Below are 16398 nucleotides of genomic sequence, written 5' to 3'. Positions count from 1 at the left end.
CACATCAGGAAGTACCAGCCATGGATGCTCTAGCACAACCTTGGCCAACAGGGCTACTTTATGCCTTTCCTCCAATTCCGCTTCTTCCCAGAGTTATTCAAAAGCTTCTCAACTGGGGTCTTCAATGATACTGATTGCCCCATACTGGCCTCGTCAGGTATGGTTTCCCTACCTGAAGAAGCATGCAGTGGACGATCCGTGGACTTTAGACCTAATTCCGGACTTGTTAATCCATCAGTGGGACATCGGCATCAGTCCTTCAATCTTTGAAATTGACAGCTTGGCTCCTCCGCTCCGACTTTAGTTAGAAGGCACACACTAGACCGGAAGTTGTTCACATTTTATCTTGGCCCACAAACCCACCACTAACAAATTGTACCTTAGTAAGTGGAAGAGGTTTGCTATCTGGGCTCAACTCAAGGGCTTAGACCCTATCACTGCTCCTGTCCCAGAGGTCTTGAAATCTTAACATCCCTGTTTAATCAGGGATCTTCTGTCTCAACTATTAAAGTCCAACTTGCTATCTCTAAATTCCACGAATCCATGGATCCTCCTTTGATGAGCAGCAGACTATGCAAAACTTTCATTAAAGGTGCGAGCCTATTAAGACCCCAATTTTTCATCCTGCACCTCCGTGGGATCTTGATTTGGTGCTTGGCATTAACATCTCCCCTTCGAACCGGCTGCTACATGCGAGTTAAAATATCTGTCTTGGAAAACTGCCTTCTTAGTTGCAATTACTTCTGCAAGAAGAGTTTCAGAGCTTCAAGCCCTGTCTATTAAGCCACCGTACTTGATTTTCCACAAGGATAGAGTATCACTTAGGTCTAATCCATCCTTTGTCCCAAAGTCTGTTCTAGTTTCTGCCTACAACAATCTCTAGAGCTACCAGTTTTCTTCCCAAAATTCTCCAATGAAGCAGAATACACTCTTCATAAATTGGATGTTCACAGGCAATTACGCTTCTATTTAGACAGGACTCAGCAACTTCTAAGTCAGACCAGTTGTTTGTGTCCTTCTCAGATAATAAACTGGGCCAAACCATCACAAAAGCTACTATCTCAAAATGGATCAGAGATTGCATAACTCAGGCTTATTCTTCTTTAAATAAGCAACTTACAACATCTATCAAAGCTCATTCTACCAGAGCTATGGCTACTTCTATAGCTTTTCATTCCAAGCTCGCTATATCGGAAATCTGTGCTGCGGCTACTTGGTCCAATCCGCACACTTTCATTTCCCACTACAAATTGGATGTGGCATCTAAGGGCGAGCATCATTTGGTTCCACGGTACTCAGGAGTGTTTTCCAGTGAGCCACCCAGGATTCAGGTGCTAGGGACGCTGTCCCATCAGTCAGAATGTAGGCGAGATAGGATCACATAACATCTTTTAGTTATGTACTCACCATAACTTCAGATGTTTGGGATCCATCTCGCCATTCTCTACCCACCCTCCTTCCCCTGCCTTGGAGATCAGAAGAGATTGAACGGTTTTGAGTTCTACTGTTTTATCTTGTTTCATCTGACGATGTTATATAAGCAGGGTATGCATGTGTGCATGTATGCGGACAAACTAGATCTGGGGGAATGGTAGTGGTGCATCCTGGGATATAATAAGCTCAGCCAATAAGAGACTTCGCTCTTTGGCATAAGCGTGCCGAGTCAGAGCCGAGTCAGAATGTAGGCGAGATGGATCCCAAACATCTGAAGTTATGGTGAGTACATAACTAAAAGTTATATTACAGTTACTCCAACCCACTTGAAGTGTATCATTCTTATAAAAACATACAATTCCCTTCTGTGTAATAGGCAAATACAATGCAATTTTGTCTTGTGATCTTACAGATCCTGTATCAAAAAGTAAATTCTCCCAAGTCTCATTTATCCCCAAGGGGACAGCGGACATTAACAGTCCTCCATATGCTGTTGGTATAGCAGTACAAACCCAGCAATTTGAAATGTTCATAGTCTCTACATATACACGCTTCATAGCTAGGTGTGTGTTAAAGTTTGGATGCCAGTCTATAGACAGTTCATCACGTTTCTCCACTTTCACTTGTGTGGTTACATGTAGGAAAAACCACAACAAAAGGAAGGTCATCACAATCATAGTCAACAAGATGATTAAACAACATCTTTGGGGTTGATCTGTATTTTTACTCGTTTTGCTCTTGGCCGTCCTGCCTTTGTTGTGTATCAGTCACAAAATGTTTATCAAGTTGAAAATTCTTTACCGGTTTACAGTGCGTCAGATGGACCCAGGACGTCCTCTCAGCAACTTTGACTGCAGTAGGCGTCGCCAACAGTACCTGGTACGGTCCTTCCCACTTTGGACTCGCCCAATTCTTCCTCTTCGTAACCTTCAACCACACCCAGGACCCTGGAGTCAGCACTGCTTCCAATGGTCTGGTCTGTTTTTTATCTGAAAAAGAGTTCAACTGCAAAACAGTCTTATTTGTTAACAGTTTTCTCATGTAGTTAGCTAATGAGCTGTCAGCCTCTAGTTCTGCAGGCATGAGAGGTTTCCACTGTGGCACATAATATGCCCTTCCAAATATCATTTCAAAGGGAGTCAAACCCTTTACATTTGGAACTGTTCTCATGTTCAGCAGTGCCAAAGGCAGACAGCAAATCCAGTTTTTCTGTGTCTCACTCACTAGCTTCCTCAATTTGTTTTTTAGAATTCCATTGTACCTTTCCACCAGTCCTGCAGACTGTGGGTGGTAAGCACAATGATTCTTTAAGGAGATTCCAAAGAATCTCCCAAGCTGGTGAATCATCTTATTAACAAAATGTGTCCCATTGTCACTATAAATCCTTTCCGGTATGCTAAATCTGGGAATTATTTCTTTTACTAGGACTTTTGCCACAGTTGCTGCATCCAGATTTTTAGTTGGAAAAGCTTCTACCCATTTGGAAAACATATGTATAATTACTAAACAGTATTTTTTCCCTTCACATGTATTCAATTCTATGAAATCCATACAAATAGTGTGGAACGGATATGGTGGTGTAGGAAAACTCCCTTGTTTGGGTCTGAATGCCCCTTGTGCATGATGTTTGTTACAAATATGGCATGCTGCACAAAATGTTTTTGTATAATTTATGAATCCGTATGTTTGGAATATTCGATTTACTAACTGTACCATCCCCCCTGTTGAGACATGGCACTGTCCATGGCTCAACAAAGCTGCATATCTAAATAAATTAGATGGTAATATTGTTTTTTTCTCTTTGGAGACATACAGTCCATTTTCGAGGATTGCACCTTGTTTCTCCCATTTTTGTTTCTCTGCTTTCGTAGTTAGTGTCTGCATTGTTTTTAACATTTCTAGATCTAAAATCTCAGAGGGTTGTAATTCCTCGGTTAAAAGTAAAGTTTCTGAGTCTGAGGCTGCTTGCTTTGCAGCTGCATCAGCTTTTGCATTCCTTTTGAAATTCTATCCTGTTGTTTTGTATGAGCTAAACATTTACAAATAGCTACTTTAGTAGGTAACTGAATAGAATCTAATAAGTTCAAAATAAGTTGCATGATTAATCGGTTTGCCATTAGATGTTATCATTCCCCGATTTTTTCATTGTTGCGCAAAAACATGCACTGTAGAGAAAACATACTGACTGTCAGTATATATGTTCACACATTTATCTTTCGCTAGAGTGCAAGCCCGTGTTAAGGCTATCAGTTCTGCTGCTTGAGCAGATAGGTTATGCTGTAAAGGTTGGGCTTCTAAGATCTCTGTATCTGTAACCACTGCATACCCTACTAGATTTTTCCCTGTAGGACCCCTTCTGCATGAGCCATCCACGTAAAATGTCACCTCTGCATCATCCAAGGGCATATCAGTGAGATCTTGTCTGGGCAAGGTTGTTTGTTCAATTTCCTGCAGGCAGCTGTGTGGTGTGCCATCCACAGGGGTTGGAAGTAACGTTGACGGGTTGGAAGTAACGTTGACGGGTTTAATGTTGTACAACGTTCAATTACCATATGAGGTTGGCTCAGCAGTATGGTCATACATGAAAGATGTCTAGCAGGAGATAGATATGCTATTTTTTCTTGCAGTAAAATTATCGCGACTGCATGAGGCACTCTCAATGTGAGAGGGTGGAATAACACCACTGAGGCCGAAGCCTGTACTGCCATTGCAGCTGCGACCACTGCTTGTACACAGTGAGGCAAGGACCGTGCCACTGGGTCTAACTGTGATGAATAGTAAGCTATGGGGCGTTGCTTATCCCCATGCTGTTGCGTCAGAACTGACGTCATATATCCCTGTTTACAGTCTACGGTCTGAAAGAATATTTTGTGGTAATTCGGAAGTCCTAAAACTAATGAAGAAGCTATCAATTGTTTTAGTCTGCAGAAAGCTGTTTCTGCTTGGTGTCCATTGTAATATATCTTGTGCTGCCATTGGTGTTTTATATATTAAATCAGCCAGTGGAGCAGATTCTAAAGCATTGTTTGATATCCAGCTTCGACAAAAATTAGTTGTTCCCAAGAAGGACATCATTTCCTTCTTGGTCGCTGGTTTAGGTGCTTGCAAAATTGCTGTTTTTCTGTCTTCGTCTAATATTCTACCTTCATTGGATATTACATATCCTAGGTATCTGACTTGTTTTTTCCAAAGTTGTAACTTACTCTTGTTTACTTTATGTCCCTGTGCTGCCAAAATTTCAATAATGCTATCGTATCCTCCTGCATTGATGCTGGGTGGGGCTGCTAGCAAAATGTCATCTACATAAAGTAGAATCTGACTACCTCTTGGTGGGGTAAACCCTGCCAGGTTGCTTGCCATTTCTTGTGCAAATATTGTTGGACTTTCACAATATCCCTGTGGTAGCCGAGTATAGGTATATCTTTTACCCTGAAATGTAAATGCAAACCAATACTGGCTATCAGGATGTATAGGTATTGAAAAGAAAGCGTTACTTATGTCTACTACAGTAAAATATTTTTGTTGCAGCTTTAAATCGTTCAACAAGGTGTGTGGGTCTGGCACCGTAGGTGCTCTAGGTATTATTGCATTGTTTACAGCTTGTAAATCCTGTACCATCCGCCATTCCCCTTTTGCTTTTTTAACAGGAAATAGAGGGGTATTACATGGTGAATCAAGAGATTCCACCAGTACTCCTTCCTTGAGTATTGCTGCTATTATAGGCTTAATTCCTTGCTCTGCATCTTTCCTCAAGGGGTATTGTCTTTTCTGTGGTCTAAATGCTGATTTTGGTGTAATAGTAACTGGTCCTGCTGTTTGAATAAGTCCTACATCTGATTTGCCTGTTGACCAAAGAATCTTTGGTATGTCACTCAAGGCTTTTTCTTCTTCTTCTAATAAGAACGCTAATCAGCTGTCTTCACTAGTTTGTAAGTGTACAGCTGGATGTGTCTGTGTTAGCCAATTCAATTTCTGTTTTTGTATTCCCTGCTCTGATAATTCTAAATCAGTTTGTTTTTCCCCATCTTGTTACTTTTTCTCCTAAGTCTGCCCATTTCATATTCTTGTTTTTTGTTAAGCTGACATGCGGTAGTCGATTAGATTTGTACAGTGTCATGAATTCCTGAGGTAATGAACAGCTTACCACACTGTTTCCCTCAGTATCCCAATACAAGGATCGTAATACTAATCTGTTAGCAGGATTTTTGAATAATTCTTGCTCATATTCTTTATCAGGTCTTGGCATGCTACAGTAGTATAGAGTACAGTGTAACAAATGCTGTTGGTCAGTGTCAAGGGAGGGGGCCTTACTGATGGCTACATTCATCAGTTCCTCTGTTACTGCCCCTGGACCAGTCGTAACTAGGTCCTGGCTGTACCAGTAAAAAGTCTCACCCTCCGGTCGCACCACGAAAGTATCCATTTGTCTTTGTGCCTCCATACCCTGCATAGTGGGAACTACCGCTATGCCAAATATCTGCATAAGATCTCTTCCCAGTAAGTTTACTGGACATTTTGCAGAAACTACAATTTTACTTTCCTGAGTCATACCTGAAACAGGGTCAGTTATTGCTATATCATGGGAGAGTGGCTCCCTATATAGCTGTCCGTTTGCTGCTTTTACTAATATATAATCAGGTGATATTCTGGTAACTTGGAGGGGTGTATCAAAGTTCGTGATGCTCCTGAGTCACACAGGAATTTTACTTCCCTCCCCTCCACCAGAAGTGTGACTTCCGGTTTTGTGTCTGCCAGATAGAGCTCCAAGCTCAGTAATGCCAAATCTAACATTTCACTTTCTTCATCCTCTACGTCTGCTTGCACTTCCTCTGTTCCTTCTACTACATTTACATTTGTCCTTTGTTTGTTAGCCTTTCCTGATGATTTCTGACTTTCATCACTATCATATAGTCAGTCCTCATCACCCTTACTTTCTGTAGGCACCTTTTTATTTAGCCTGCAATCCCTTGCTAAATGTCCTTTCTTCCCGCATTTAAAGCACTCTCCTTTCTTTTTTCTCTCTTCAAAATCTTCTGACCGTTTGTCAGATTGTCTATTTCCTTGGGCATTCTTCTTACCCTTCTTACCGGACTGTACTACAAAAACCTCAGCTCCGTCTTCAGCAGTGTCTTCTTTTTCTTTTTACTATTAAAGTGTCTTTCAGCATGTCTAGCATATTCAAGTAAGGCTTGTAGCCTACTTGTTCGATGATCTATCATATGCTTTGTAATAAAGCTACTGATAGGTGCAATGCAACCTTTCAAAAACGCATTTTTCAGTTGCTGTTCATACGAGGTATCATGTGTCTGATTTTCAGGAATAGCCATGCCACTATGGTTATTGAAACATTCCAATAATCTACCATAATACCCATCTACAGTTTCATTCTCTTGTTGTATGCATTGGTTAATGCAAGTCCAATCTGCTCTAGGTTTCCATTTTTCGGAAATTCGGTCTGTAAGACCTTTTACTCTGTTGTCTAGTTCTGCGTCACTATGTGGGAGTGGTTTAAGCTCTGCATTACGAGGATTCCAGGTGCCACAAATGTGCCAGTCTGGACCCACAATTTGTCTAACTACCTTTTCTACTTCTTCCCCATTCAAGTGGTAACTTAGTCTCATACCTTGTAAATCTTGTAAAAACTTTGTGTAATTTACTTTTGGATGAGGGATTCCCTCTGTAGCTTTCCGAATATCTTCCGGTATCCATGGTCTGTATATTAGAAGAGTTGGGTCCTGCCCGAGGATTTGGTATCTCGATTAGTGGACAGATTTCTTCTTCATTTTCCTCTAGTGTGTTTCTCCCTATTTGATACAAGTCTGTGTCTCCAAGTGTTTTACGTGTCCGGGACCTAGTTTCAATAGGATCTCTAACAAATGGTTTTAGTGTTCTTGTGACATCAGGATAACGTGGAGGTGGACCAGCTTGTCGTCCTGCTTCATATCCTGAAAAAAGCATCGGAGGGGGCGGGGGAGGAGGAGCTGTCGCTATTACCATATTATTATCCTCTTTATCTAAAAATAACGTCTTAGCATTTTTAGTTTTTTGTTCCCTTCGGTTTACTTCCTCAATCCACCTGTGTGCCTGAGGAATGCCTAATCGTTGTTGTTTTTTCGCCTGACCTTCTGCGTCAGATTTAAGTTGTTTTAAGAGTTTAACTAATGAAATTTTATCTAATTTACCATCAAATCCGTATTTATTAACCCATTTTGTATAATACCTAACATTATCAGCCCGTTGTAATTGCATATATTTTGCGTCTTCAGTTAGGGCCGGATCTCGGGATGTTTTAGTGATTTCCCATATCAAAAGAAAATGTTACGTAACCCTTTTCACCACGTGGTATTTCAGTTCCTTACACAGTTTATCTAGAATGACTGCCTACCTTATTCTGCTTCCCTGATCCCTGACAAAATATACAGTAATTTCCTTTTGTCCCTGATCTGTATAACAAATCTTCTGACAATAGTATTTACTGCAACCTAGTCCCTGATCTAAAACAGAAAAAAGGCAAATATCTTCCTACCTGAGCCTCCTGAATCGACCAGTTCGAGACCGCTCTTCGGTCGCAGATCAGAAAGTGGCCAGCCTCTCAAAATGACAATTCAGTCGGAGGTCTTTTGTATTTCAAGAAGAACCGTTTCGGTAGCTTCTCCTGCGCAGTGTTCGACCACCGGTACACTCTGATCTGTAGCTGTCTGAGGGTTTCCGATTCAAGAAGGACCAAACTGTTAAATAAAAACAAAGATAACAACACAGGAGGCTCAGATGCAAAAAATTACTAGTGTACACCAGGAGGCAAAAAACCATACAAGTACAGAGTTTTGTCTGACATGATGCAGGAAGTACAGAATATTTTATAGTGTTTACATTCAGGTTTTGCCCACCTTACTGACGTTAGTCACAGGGCATCTACATCACTTTACAGTATTCTATTCATAAAGATTGCTGATGTTATATTTTTTAAAAAGCTTTCCCTTGGGAATAATGTAGCCTTGCAAAGCACCTGGTCAGTTATAATGTCTTTCTGTAAATGTTACTCCTTCAAGGTTTCAGGCCTGCTCGAATACAATAGTTGGTTCAGTCTTGTAATACACTTCTTTGTTCTTCTTGCAACATTTTCTCAACAGCTGTGTCTTATCTTGGTAACATTTACAAGGCCAATTGTCCCAGAGGAAGGAGAAGAAGATTTTCAATGCTTTATACATTTAATTTCCTGACCCAGCAGATAGTCATTAGTGAAAAACATAAGCTTGCTGAGCTGGCTACTGCCAGGGTCAGAGTTCAAATACACTGCAGTTCCAAAGCTTCAAGCAATTACATGTAAAATCATTCTTATTGCCATATTATTAATAGAATAAAATGCATTATATACTATTTGCTTTTTAACTAGCACTTTATATATGTTCAAATACATATTTTTCTAATACCTTCCAAGGTCACTGTTGCATTATTCCTTACAAGTGAGGTATCCTACCAAGGATAGCCATTCGTCTGGCCAGCATACAAAACATGGGCCCTTCCATGTGTCATATGTCCGATGTGTGACCTAAATCCAAAGGCGGGGGTATATAAGGGGCATACTGGTGTGAATTACTTCAAAACTTCTTTGCCAACAGTCTGGAAGCAAAACTCCCCTTTGTCTTTGGTCTGTCATACATCCAGAGCTGTTACCTAGCCATTTGGGCAGATAAGTACTCTGTTGAGGACTTTTCCTTTTCTTAATTGTCTTCTATAAGTTTTTGTGCATGTCATCCACAAAGGAAAAATTTGAATGTGCGAAGCAGATTCCAAATAAGATTATCACAGCAAATGTTTGTTTTGACTTGGTGCTGAACATAATTACACAGAGTGTATGATCTGCCAGTCATTTGTCCATAAGACCCTTCACAGCCATCTGTTTTGCTTATCTGTTTACTCTGAGAATCAAAGACTCAGCTTGTGCAAGGTATGATGCTGTCCAAGTGTTCTAGCCCTGAAGTTCATTCGCTTCCTAAGAAAAAAGCTAGGACACTTAAAGCATGAGGGCTCGCCACCATTGTAACCGATAATGAGACCTCAGTCTATCTGGTCTCTCTTCATTATGTCCAGTGATGAGACCTTGGACCATCTGGTTTCTATGCCAGCCCCACCCACAATTGTGACCCCGTCAGAGGCTGATATGGGACACGCCATTCACACAACTGTTGACACTGATCTGATGTCAGTAACAGACAAGAAAGGGGAACCTAGGCAGGAAGGTTATTTCTGAGGAACTGGGGGGCATCTGGTCCTCTGAGGTTTGTGCAGATGTCCCAGCAAAGAAAAGGCAGAAAACTAACCATGCTTCTCCCACTTATGACATCCTTACAAAGAATGGCAAGACTTTATTCAAGTGCTGTTTAAAAGCACATAGGTCTATGAAGCCCTCTCAGTTCTTTCAGACTCCACCTTCTGCTGTTGTTCCTTATTCTTCTACTCTTCTTAAAAGGCATGTGAGAAGCAGATTCCAAATAAGATCATCTGAGGAGAGGGACATGGATTCTGATGAAGATTCTATAGCATATTCTCAAATCCACACCCCCTGGCTGTGACTTACAAGCATGAGGATTTGCTCTCTCCTGATTCCCTTTGGAGGAATTTTTTTTTTGAGGATGCTGCTATAAAAATGACACAACATGTTAAATGGTATGGTACCAGGATATCTGATACCGGACATCTTGTTGCAGATGAAAACCCTAAAGCTTGTGCTCTTCCCCTTGTTCTAGAAGCTCTTCTGGACACTTTTACTAATATTTCTCTGAATCTTAACTTCCTGTTCCTAAGAAACCTGATAGGAATTTTTGTTCATCGGGGACTCTATAAAACCTATGTAAAATTCCTTCTTCTGATCCTTCTGTGATTTCTGTCTCTACAGACAAGCCCACAAAACTGTTGCCACTCCTTAATGTCTTGCCTGCAAATAAGTATAGCGAGGTCATGGACAGGACTAGCAAGAACACTTGGGCTATATTAGACATCTCACAAGTGCCTTATTCAAACATGTTCATGATAATGTTGATCATTATTTTAGTTTCTTCGTTTTACAACGTTTTAATGGTAATGATAGAGGAGACAATTTGAATAATATTATAGAGAAAGCAGAGTAAATGGATAGTACTTGTTGGGTATGTTCCCTTAAAGCCTTTGCTTAGGGAACGTAAATTGCTTCATTGAATAATTGATGGCATTATATATATCTGGTGTGTTTTTTTTTGTATTTTGTCTGACCAAGTGCCTAGTATATGGGCATGAAAGCGCTAACCTTCTATTTTTTGTTAAAAACTTGTGGATTTTAACGCTGTGTTTGCTCCATTGTCATTTGCTTTTCTTGCTTGGATCCATGTTTTAGATGGTGTCGGTCCAGGAACCAGGATCCTTTTAAGGCTCAGACTTCTGTGATTCTTCAGTACTTACGTGAGTTATTCTCCTTTAGCCTTTCTTATTCTTATATCAAGATACATCTCTGTGCTATTTCTGGTTATCTGATCATGTGTACCTCCCTTTCTACCCTCCCTCTTGTGAAGTAGTTTTTGAAAGAGGTGTTACATGTTCACCCACCTATTAGTTAAGTGACTAATTGTTTTAGAAGAACTTGCACTGTTTCCTTTTGATCCTGCTCACAAGGCTGATTTGATTTTTTTTTAATCTTGGAAAACAGTGTTACTTATTGCTCTGACTTCTGCAAGAAGAGGGTCAGAGTTACAAGCTCTTACTGTGAGTCATGTCTACTTTTTATTTCACAAAGATAAGTTAACTTTGACTACAAAACCATCCTTTATTCCTAAGGCAATTTCAGAGTTTACAGTAAGCCAGCCTGTTCATCTCCCTGTTTTTTTTTTCCAGAGCCTAAAAATAAAGGAGAAAGAATCATCACTCTCTGCATGTCCATATGCAACTCGGGCACTATATTGGCAGAACAAAATCCTTCAGGACTTCTGATCAACTGTTTGTCTCTTATGAAGATAAGAAGAAAGTATATCCACTGTCTGTTCAGACATTTTCTAAGTAGTTGTCCTGGACTACTACTTTGTTATTCTCACTAGGGTCTATATTAGAACATTGAAGTTTCAAAATATCGACCCGTATTCAGAGAACGCTGAAAATATCAAAGCTACAGACAACCAAATTTTTTCCTAGGGAAGGAATTTGGTTGTCCGTTTCTGTTGCTTCAGTATTTTCAGCACTGTGGTGGAAAGTTACGGATCGGGTTCAGGTAAGTGTGCGATTGAGCACAGGTTAGGTATGTGTGTGATTGTGTGGACGTGAGGTTAGGGCAGGTTAGGTGAGTTAGGGTTAGGTCGTGGGTCAGGTAAGTGTACGATTGTGTGGACATGAGGGTTAGGGCGGGGTAGGTGAGTTAGGGTTAGGGCACGGGTGAGGTGAGTGGGCGATAGTGACGGACCTTAGGGTTAGAGTTTGGGGTAAAGTAAGTGGATAGTTAGTGGTGTATGTATAGTTTAGTGTAGGGTTAGGTGTAAGATTGTTTATGTGTGTGGACTGCTATTTGTTTGGTGTGCTTGTGTTGTGTATATGTGTTTTGGAGCAGCAGATTTTTTCCCTAGGAAAAAATTTGCTGTTCTGTATGTTCGATGTTTTCAGCTTTCGCTGAATAGGGGCCGATATTAGAACATTCGAAGTTTTGAAACTTCGATGTTCTAATATAGACCCTCTGAATATAATAAGCCACTTCCAGGCAAAGTCAAGGCCCACTGTACAATGCCCTGAATGCTGCTGTGGCTTTTTTAGAAAAGGGTGAGCTCTAGAAAATTATTGGAGACTGCAGCTTTGTCTTCTGTGCAAACCATTGCCAAACACTTCAAATTAGAATCCTTCAGGCTTTGCTAGGCTTGTTCTGCAAGGGATTTCAGTCTCTGGTCCAGATTCCACTTCCTCATTCCTTACTCATAAGCTAGAGTATTCATCCCGCATTGCTTAAGCTACTGCAGCAGTGATTTAATGATGAACATAGTGTAGTTGTGTAAATAAACTTACAATAACAGCAGATGTTCGGCTAGATTACTGATGCAGTAGTCACTCCCTCCCTCAAGCTCCTTCTTTTTTTTATTTTTTGCCACGATGTGGGATTTTCTATCTGGCAGGGCATGAGGCAAGAACGTTCTGAAGTATTTGGCAACTTTCCACTGCTTTTCTCTATATCCATTGTGCTTATCAGTGACTAGGGCAGGTGAAAGGAGCCCTATAGCTTTGGAAAGCTGTCAGACTGAGTCAGATCCTTAGCAGAACTTCCTATATTGCTTTAGGCTGTCGCAGCAGTGATCTGTGCAAGCATCTACTGTTGTGGTATGTGTAATTGCACATCTGTATTTTTTGGAGGAAATCCATATTTTTGAGTAAACTATAGTTATTTAGTGATATAGAAAGATTATTTTGCCAAAATTGTTATAAAAAGAATGTGACATGCATCACACAACATCATGTGCATATTTGCTGCTTATTCATTTGCTTTGAAATGATGAGTCTTTATGATTGCACAATCTGATGAGCTTTGGAAAAGACAAATTCTGTGGAGGCGTTTGTAGGGAGGGGGTTGCCTAACAGCCTGCAAAGTAAATGAAAGCGTTTTTACAGAATTGTTTTGTTGTTGTTAAATGAACATGCTATATGCGATGTCTTATCATGCATTTTGTTTCAGAAACATAGCAAGGAAGTTGAAAAGCCTGCACCACCTAGTTCCGGACCAGTATTGTATGATAAAAGTGGAAGTATTACCATAGCAGTTCACGCTAAGCCTGGTGCCAAATTAAATGCAATAACAGGTAATGTGGAGAAGTTTTAGCTGAGGAGTAAGATGGAGGGTGACACATTATGCACAAGTGATAATTTTATTTGTTGGCTGCCCACAATGGTTTATGTTGTGTCCAGGTTACATATTCTGTACGCCCTATTTTTAGGCAGTGTGAAATAATTCTAAATGTATGTTTCTCTTTAATAACTTTTGAGGCCTTCACTGGTACTTGGAAAAATTAACTCCCATTTCCTGATTACCAGAAAGAAAGTTTGCCAAGCATGGTAATTATGAAATGGTACTGATGAAAATTTCTTTTGAGAATACTGTTGGATATGTACAGCGTTTTTCTCAGTTATCCTGAAAGCATAATTGGTTTGTTTAGTTAGAATTTGAAATTTGTATTTAAGTTATATGGATACAGAAATATAATAAGCAGGTATATTATTATCACGTATTGTTTTTTAGGTAATTTAATTTATAACTTCATGCCATTACAGTCACCTGTAGAGAACAGCATAAGCTGTTTGACGTGGGCCACATAAAGGTGTGAAAAGCGGATCCACCATTACCACTTCTTTCTGTCCCCATCTAAATTATTTTCGTCCTTTGCTTATTCTATTGCTTATTTTTCTTTCCAACAAATAAAATCCTAATTCATTAAAGTAACTCTCAGTTTAACATGTTGCATTTAATTTTTGTACAGTATTCACCTGATGTGTAAAAAATATTTTTAGCCCCCCCCCCACCCAGTTGCCCCTTGGTGCCTGTCTTTGTTCACTTGGTCGACCCAGTGCAACAAGCTTCCACCTGGACTTTCTACGACCCAAGTTTCAGACTAGTGCAGAGATTAAGACACTTTGTGGCAGTGTCATTTTGTTGCAGAGGATGATTTTGTTATGTCATAATTTTCCTTCCTTAGGCACATACTGTCCTGATATGGACGTGCAGTTGTCATGCTGGAGTATCTTCCCATCTCTGTAGCAACTAGGCCAACTCCATGTCTCCTGAAATGTCACACACCTGCGTATCCCCAACCTTCAACAGAAATCGGCTGCGAGGTGTGTGCATATGCATACCCTCTCGCCCATGATTGGTATGTCTGTCCTTCTTTGCTAACACTTCAGACTCCTAAGCCACTAATAAAGCATGCCACCTGGGCCATAGTTATGGCTTTATCCCTTTATGCCACTGTAAAGGCTGTTCTCGTCTGATGTATTTACTTCCTTGCAAATGCTTTTTCCAGTCAGTAGTGTGTGTATATTTGTAGTATATGCAAAATAGGTTAGATGATCAAATCCATTAATTGGATTATTGACCTTAATTATGTCATTTCTGAAATTGATTATGGCCTGATCTGAAGTGGTACAGCAGCTGTGATGTGGAAGTGCCAATTTTTGTATGCATTGTCAAAAGTGTATCCTGGGAATGATGGACTTGCAGTGTGTATAATGTCATTACGTCGTTGCTAGGTATCAGCTAAAGTCTTTCAATGAAATGCCATTTTTTGGCTAACTATAAAAATTCCCTCTGTATATATATCATAGGAGTGTTCTTGGATTACCCTGAATATGCCTTAGTTCCCCCATGTTACATGGGAAGGATAGATCTGTTCAGTGGGAACCTGTTATTTTGCCTAAGGCATCATTTATGAGTGACGTATGGTCAAGTACTAATGTGCGAGAACAACTTTCAGCAGTCATTGCCATTGCACTTTTCACCTCTGTTGCACAGTCTCAGTTGATATGTATAAGTTTGGGAAGGTGGGAGCAAGCCCTCTGCAAAAGTTTTTGTTCTATTTGCTGGTACAAGTTTTTACACACAATTTTCTACCAAACAGCATTTGGTAAATTGCCATGATTCCTGTGAAGACTTGTTCCAGGACATATCTTTTCCTTTTTTCTTGTTGTTTATACTCCATAAGGAGTATATGACTTGGGTAGTGGGGGAGGGTAATAGTTGTTATAAAAGTGGATGCTATTCTGCGTTTGTACAGAGAGTTTTGTGTTATGCTCCCGTGCATACCCAAGGAAAAGTATTCAAATGCACAAATCTATTCTGGGACATATCCTAAGCCTACTATTTGCACACCATAAGGAGTCTATAATGCAACTATGTGAAGTATATTGGAAGTACTTAAGTTAGTGATTGTGAAAGCAGATGATTTTGTTTTAGTTTGCTTTGTATTTTGTAGCAGTGCATGTCCTAAGAGAAGCATCTGAATGGATTAATCCACTACTTTCATGGGTTACTGTCTGGTAACCATGTCCCAGGGCATCTGATGTGCTGTACTGTGATGTATTTTTTTAAATACATTTGATTTAAAAGTGGTGGTGCTTTGTATAGGATATGTGTAGCTTCAGTTGACTTACACTTTTATATACATTTGTTATTAGAAAATGTTTGTGTGCTTGATTCACAGGTCTCGCCCTGTACTTCTGTTGTAAAAAAATACTTCATTTATTAAATCTGACTGGAAAATGGGAAAACGGAATTTAAGTTGCGTAACTTAGGTTTATTCTTAAAAAAGATCACAACTATTAAGTGCATGAAACAGGCCTGAGGTGGATATTGCCTTCCAGTTCATTCACTTGTAAGGTATTCATTGAAAATCATGACTTGTATATTATCATTGCATTTTTTTTTTCAAATGCAATTTATACAGTAATATGTATAAGTTGAAAAATGTATGCTAAAAAGTGGTCTTAAAAAGGATTCAATTTATTCATATGGTAATCAGTATCAGTTACTCATATTAAAAGCAAATAATAATTTCATTGGCATTGTATTCAACCTCCATAGCCAAAATTTGGAACAAAATCCAAGCTGAAATAGATACAGAAGCTAATCGTAAAGCGATTTTGCACAAACCAAATAGCACTGTCACACCTAATATGAAATTTTACTTACAAGTACTCTAAGCAGATGCTATAAACTCCATTGTATCACAATCAAAGTCCTCCTCTAATGATTTAAATTTTCAGGTATAAAATTTTGCAGTTATACCTGTTGATATTTGTACCTAACATCCCTTATTATGTAAACTGTCATATTAACTATTAACTCTTATTATCAGATCTGATGTTTTCTTTATAAATCCTTCTCAGTTTGTTCCTTGGATCTGATCAGGTCTGAAACTGGCCATACCAAGACTTTCAGCTCCAAAAGCGCCATCTCCTCTCTCATAATGCCCCCCC

General features: G+C 39.7%; 1 protein-coding gene across 1 annotated transcript in view; it reads left to right on the top strand.

Moving 5' to 3' along the window:
* CCHR3.PART0H15orf40 (chromosome chr3.part0 C15orf40 homolog) overlaps positions 1-16398 on the top strand; it is a 303329-nt gene that overhangs the window by 54812 nt on the left and 232119 nt on the right. The window contains exon 2 of the mRNA XM_044065591.1: positions 13109-13232. Within this exon, the coding sequence (XP_043921526.1) occupies positions 13109-13232 (124 nt within the window). The remainder of the gene's footprint in view (positions 1-13108; positions 13233-16398) is intronic.

Source organism: Protopterus annectens, chromosome 3.part0, assembly GCF_019279795.1.
Source record: "Protopterus annectens isolate FY-2018-M chromosome 3.part0, PAN1.0, whole genome shotgun sequence".
Classification (NCBI taxonomy): domain Eukaryota; kingdom Metazoa; phylum Chordata; order Ceratodontiformes; family Protopteridae; genus Protopterus; species Protopterus annectens.
The sequence above is the reverse complement of the archived record's forward strand: the minus strand, read 5'-3'. Positions and strand labels throughout refer to the sequence as shown.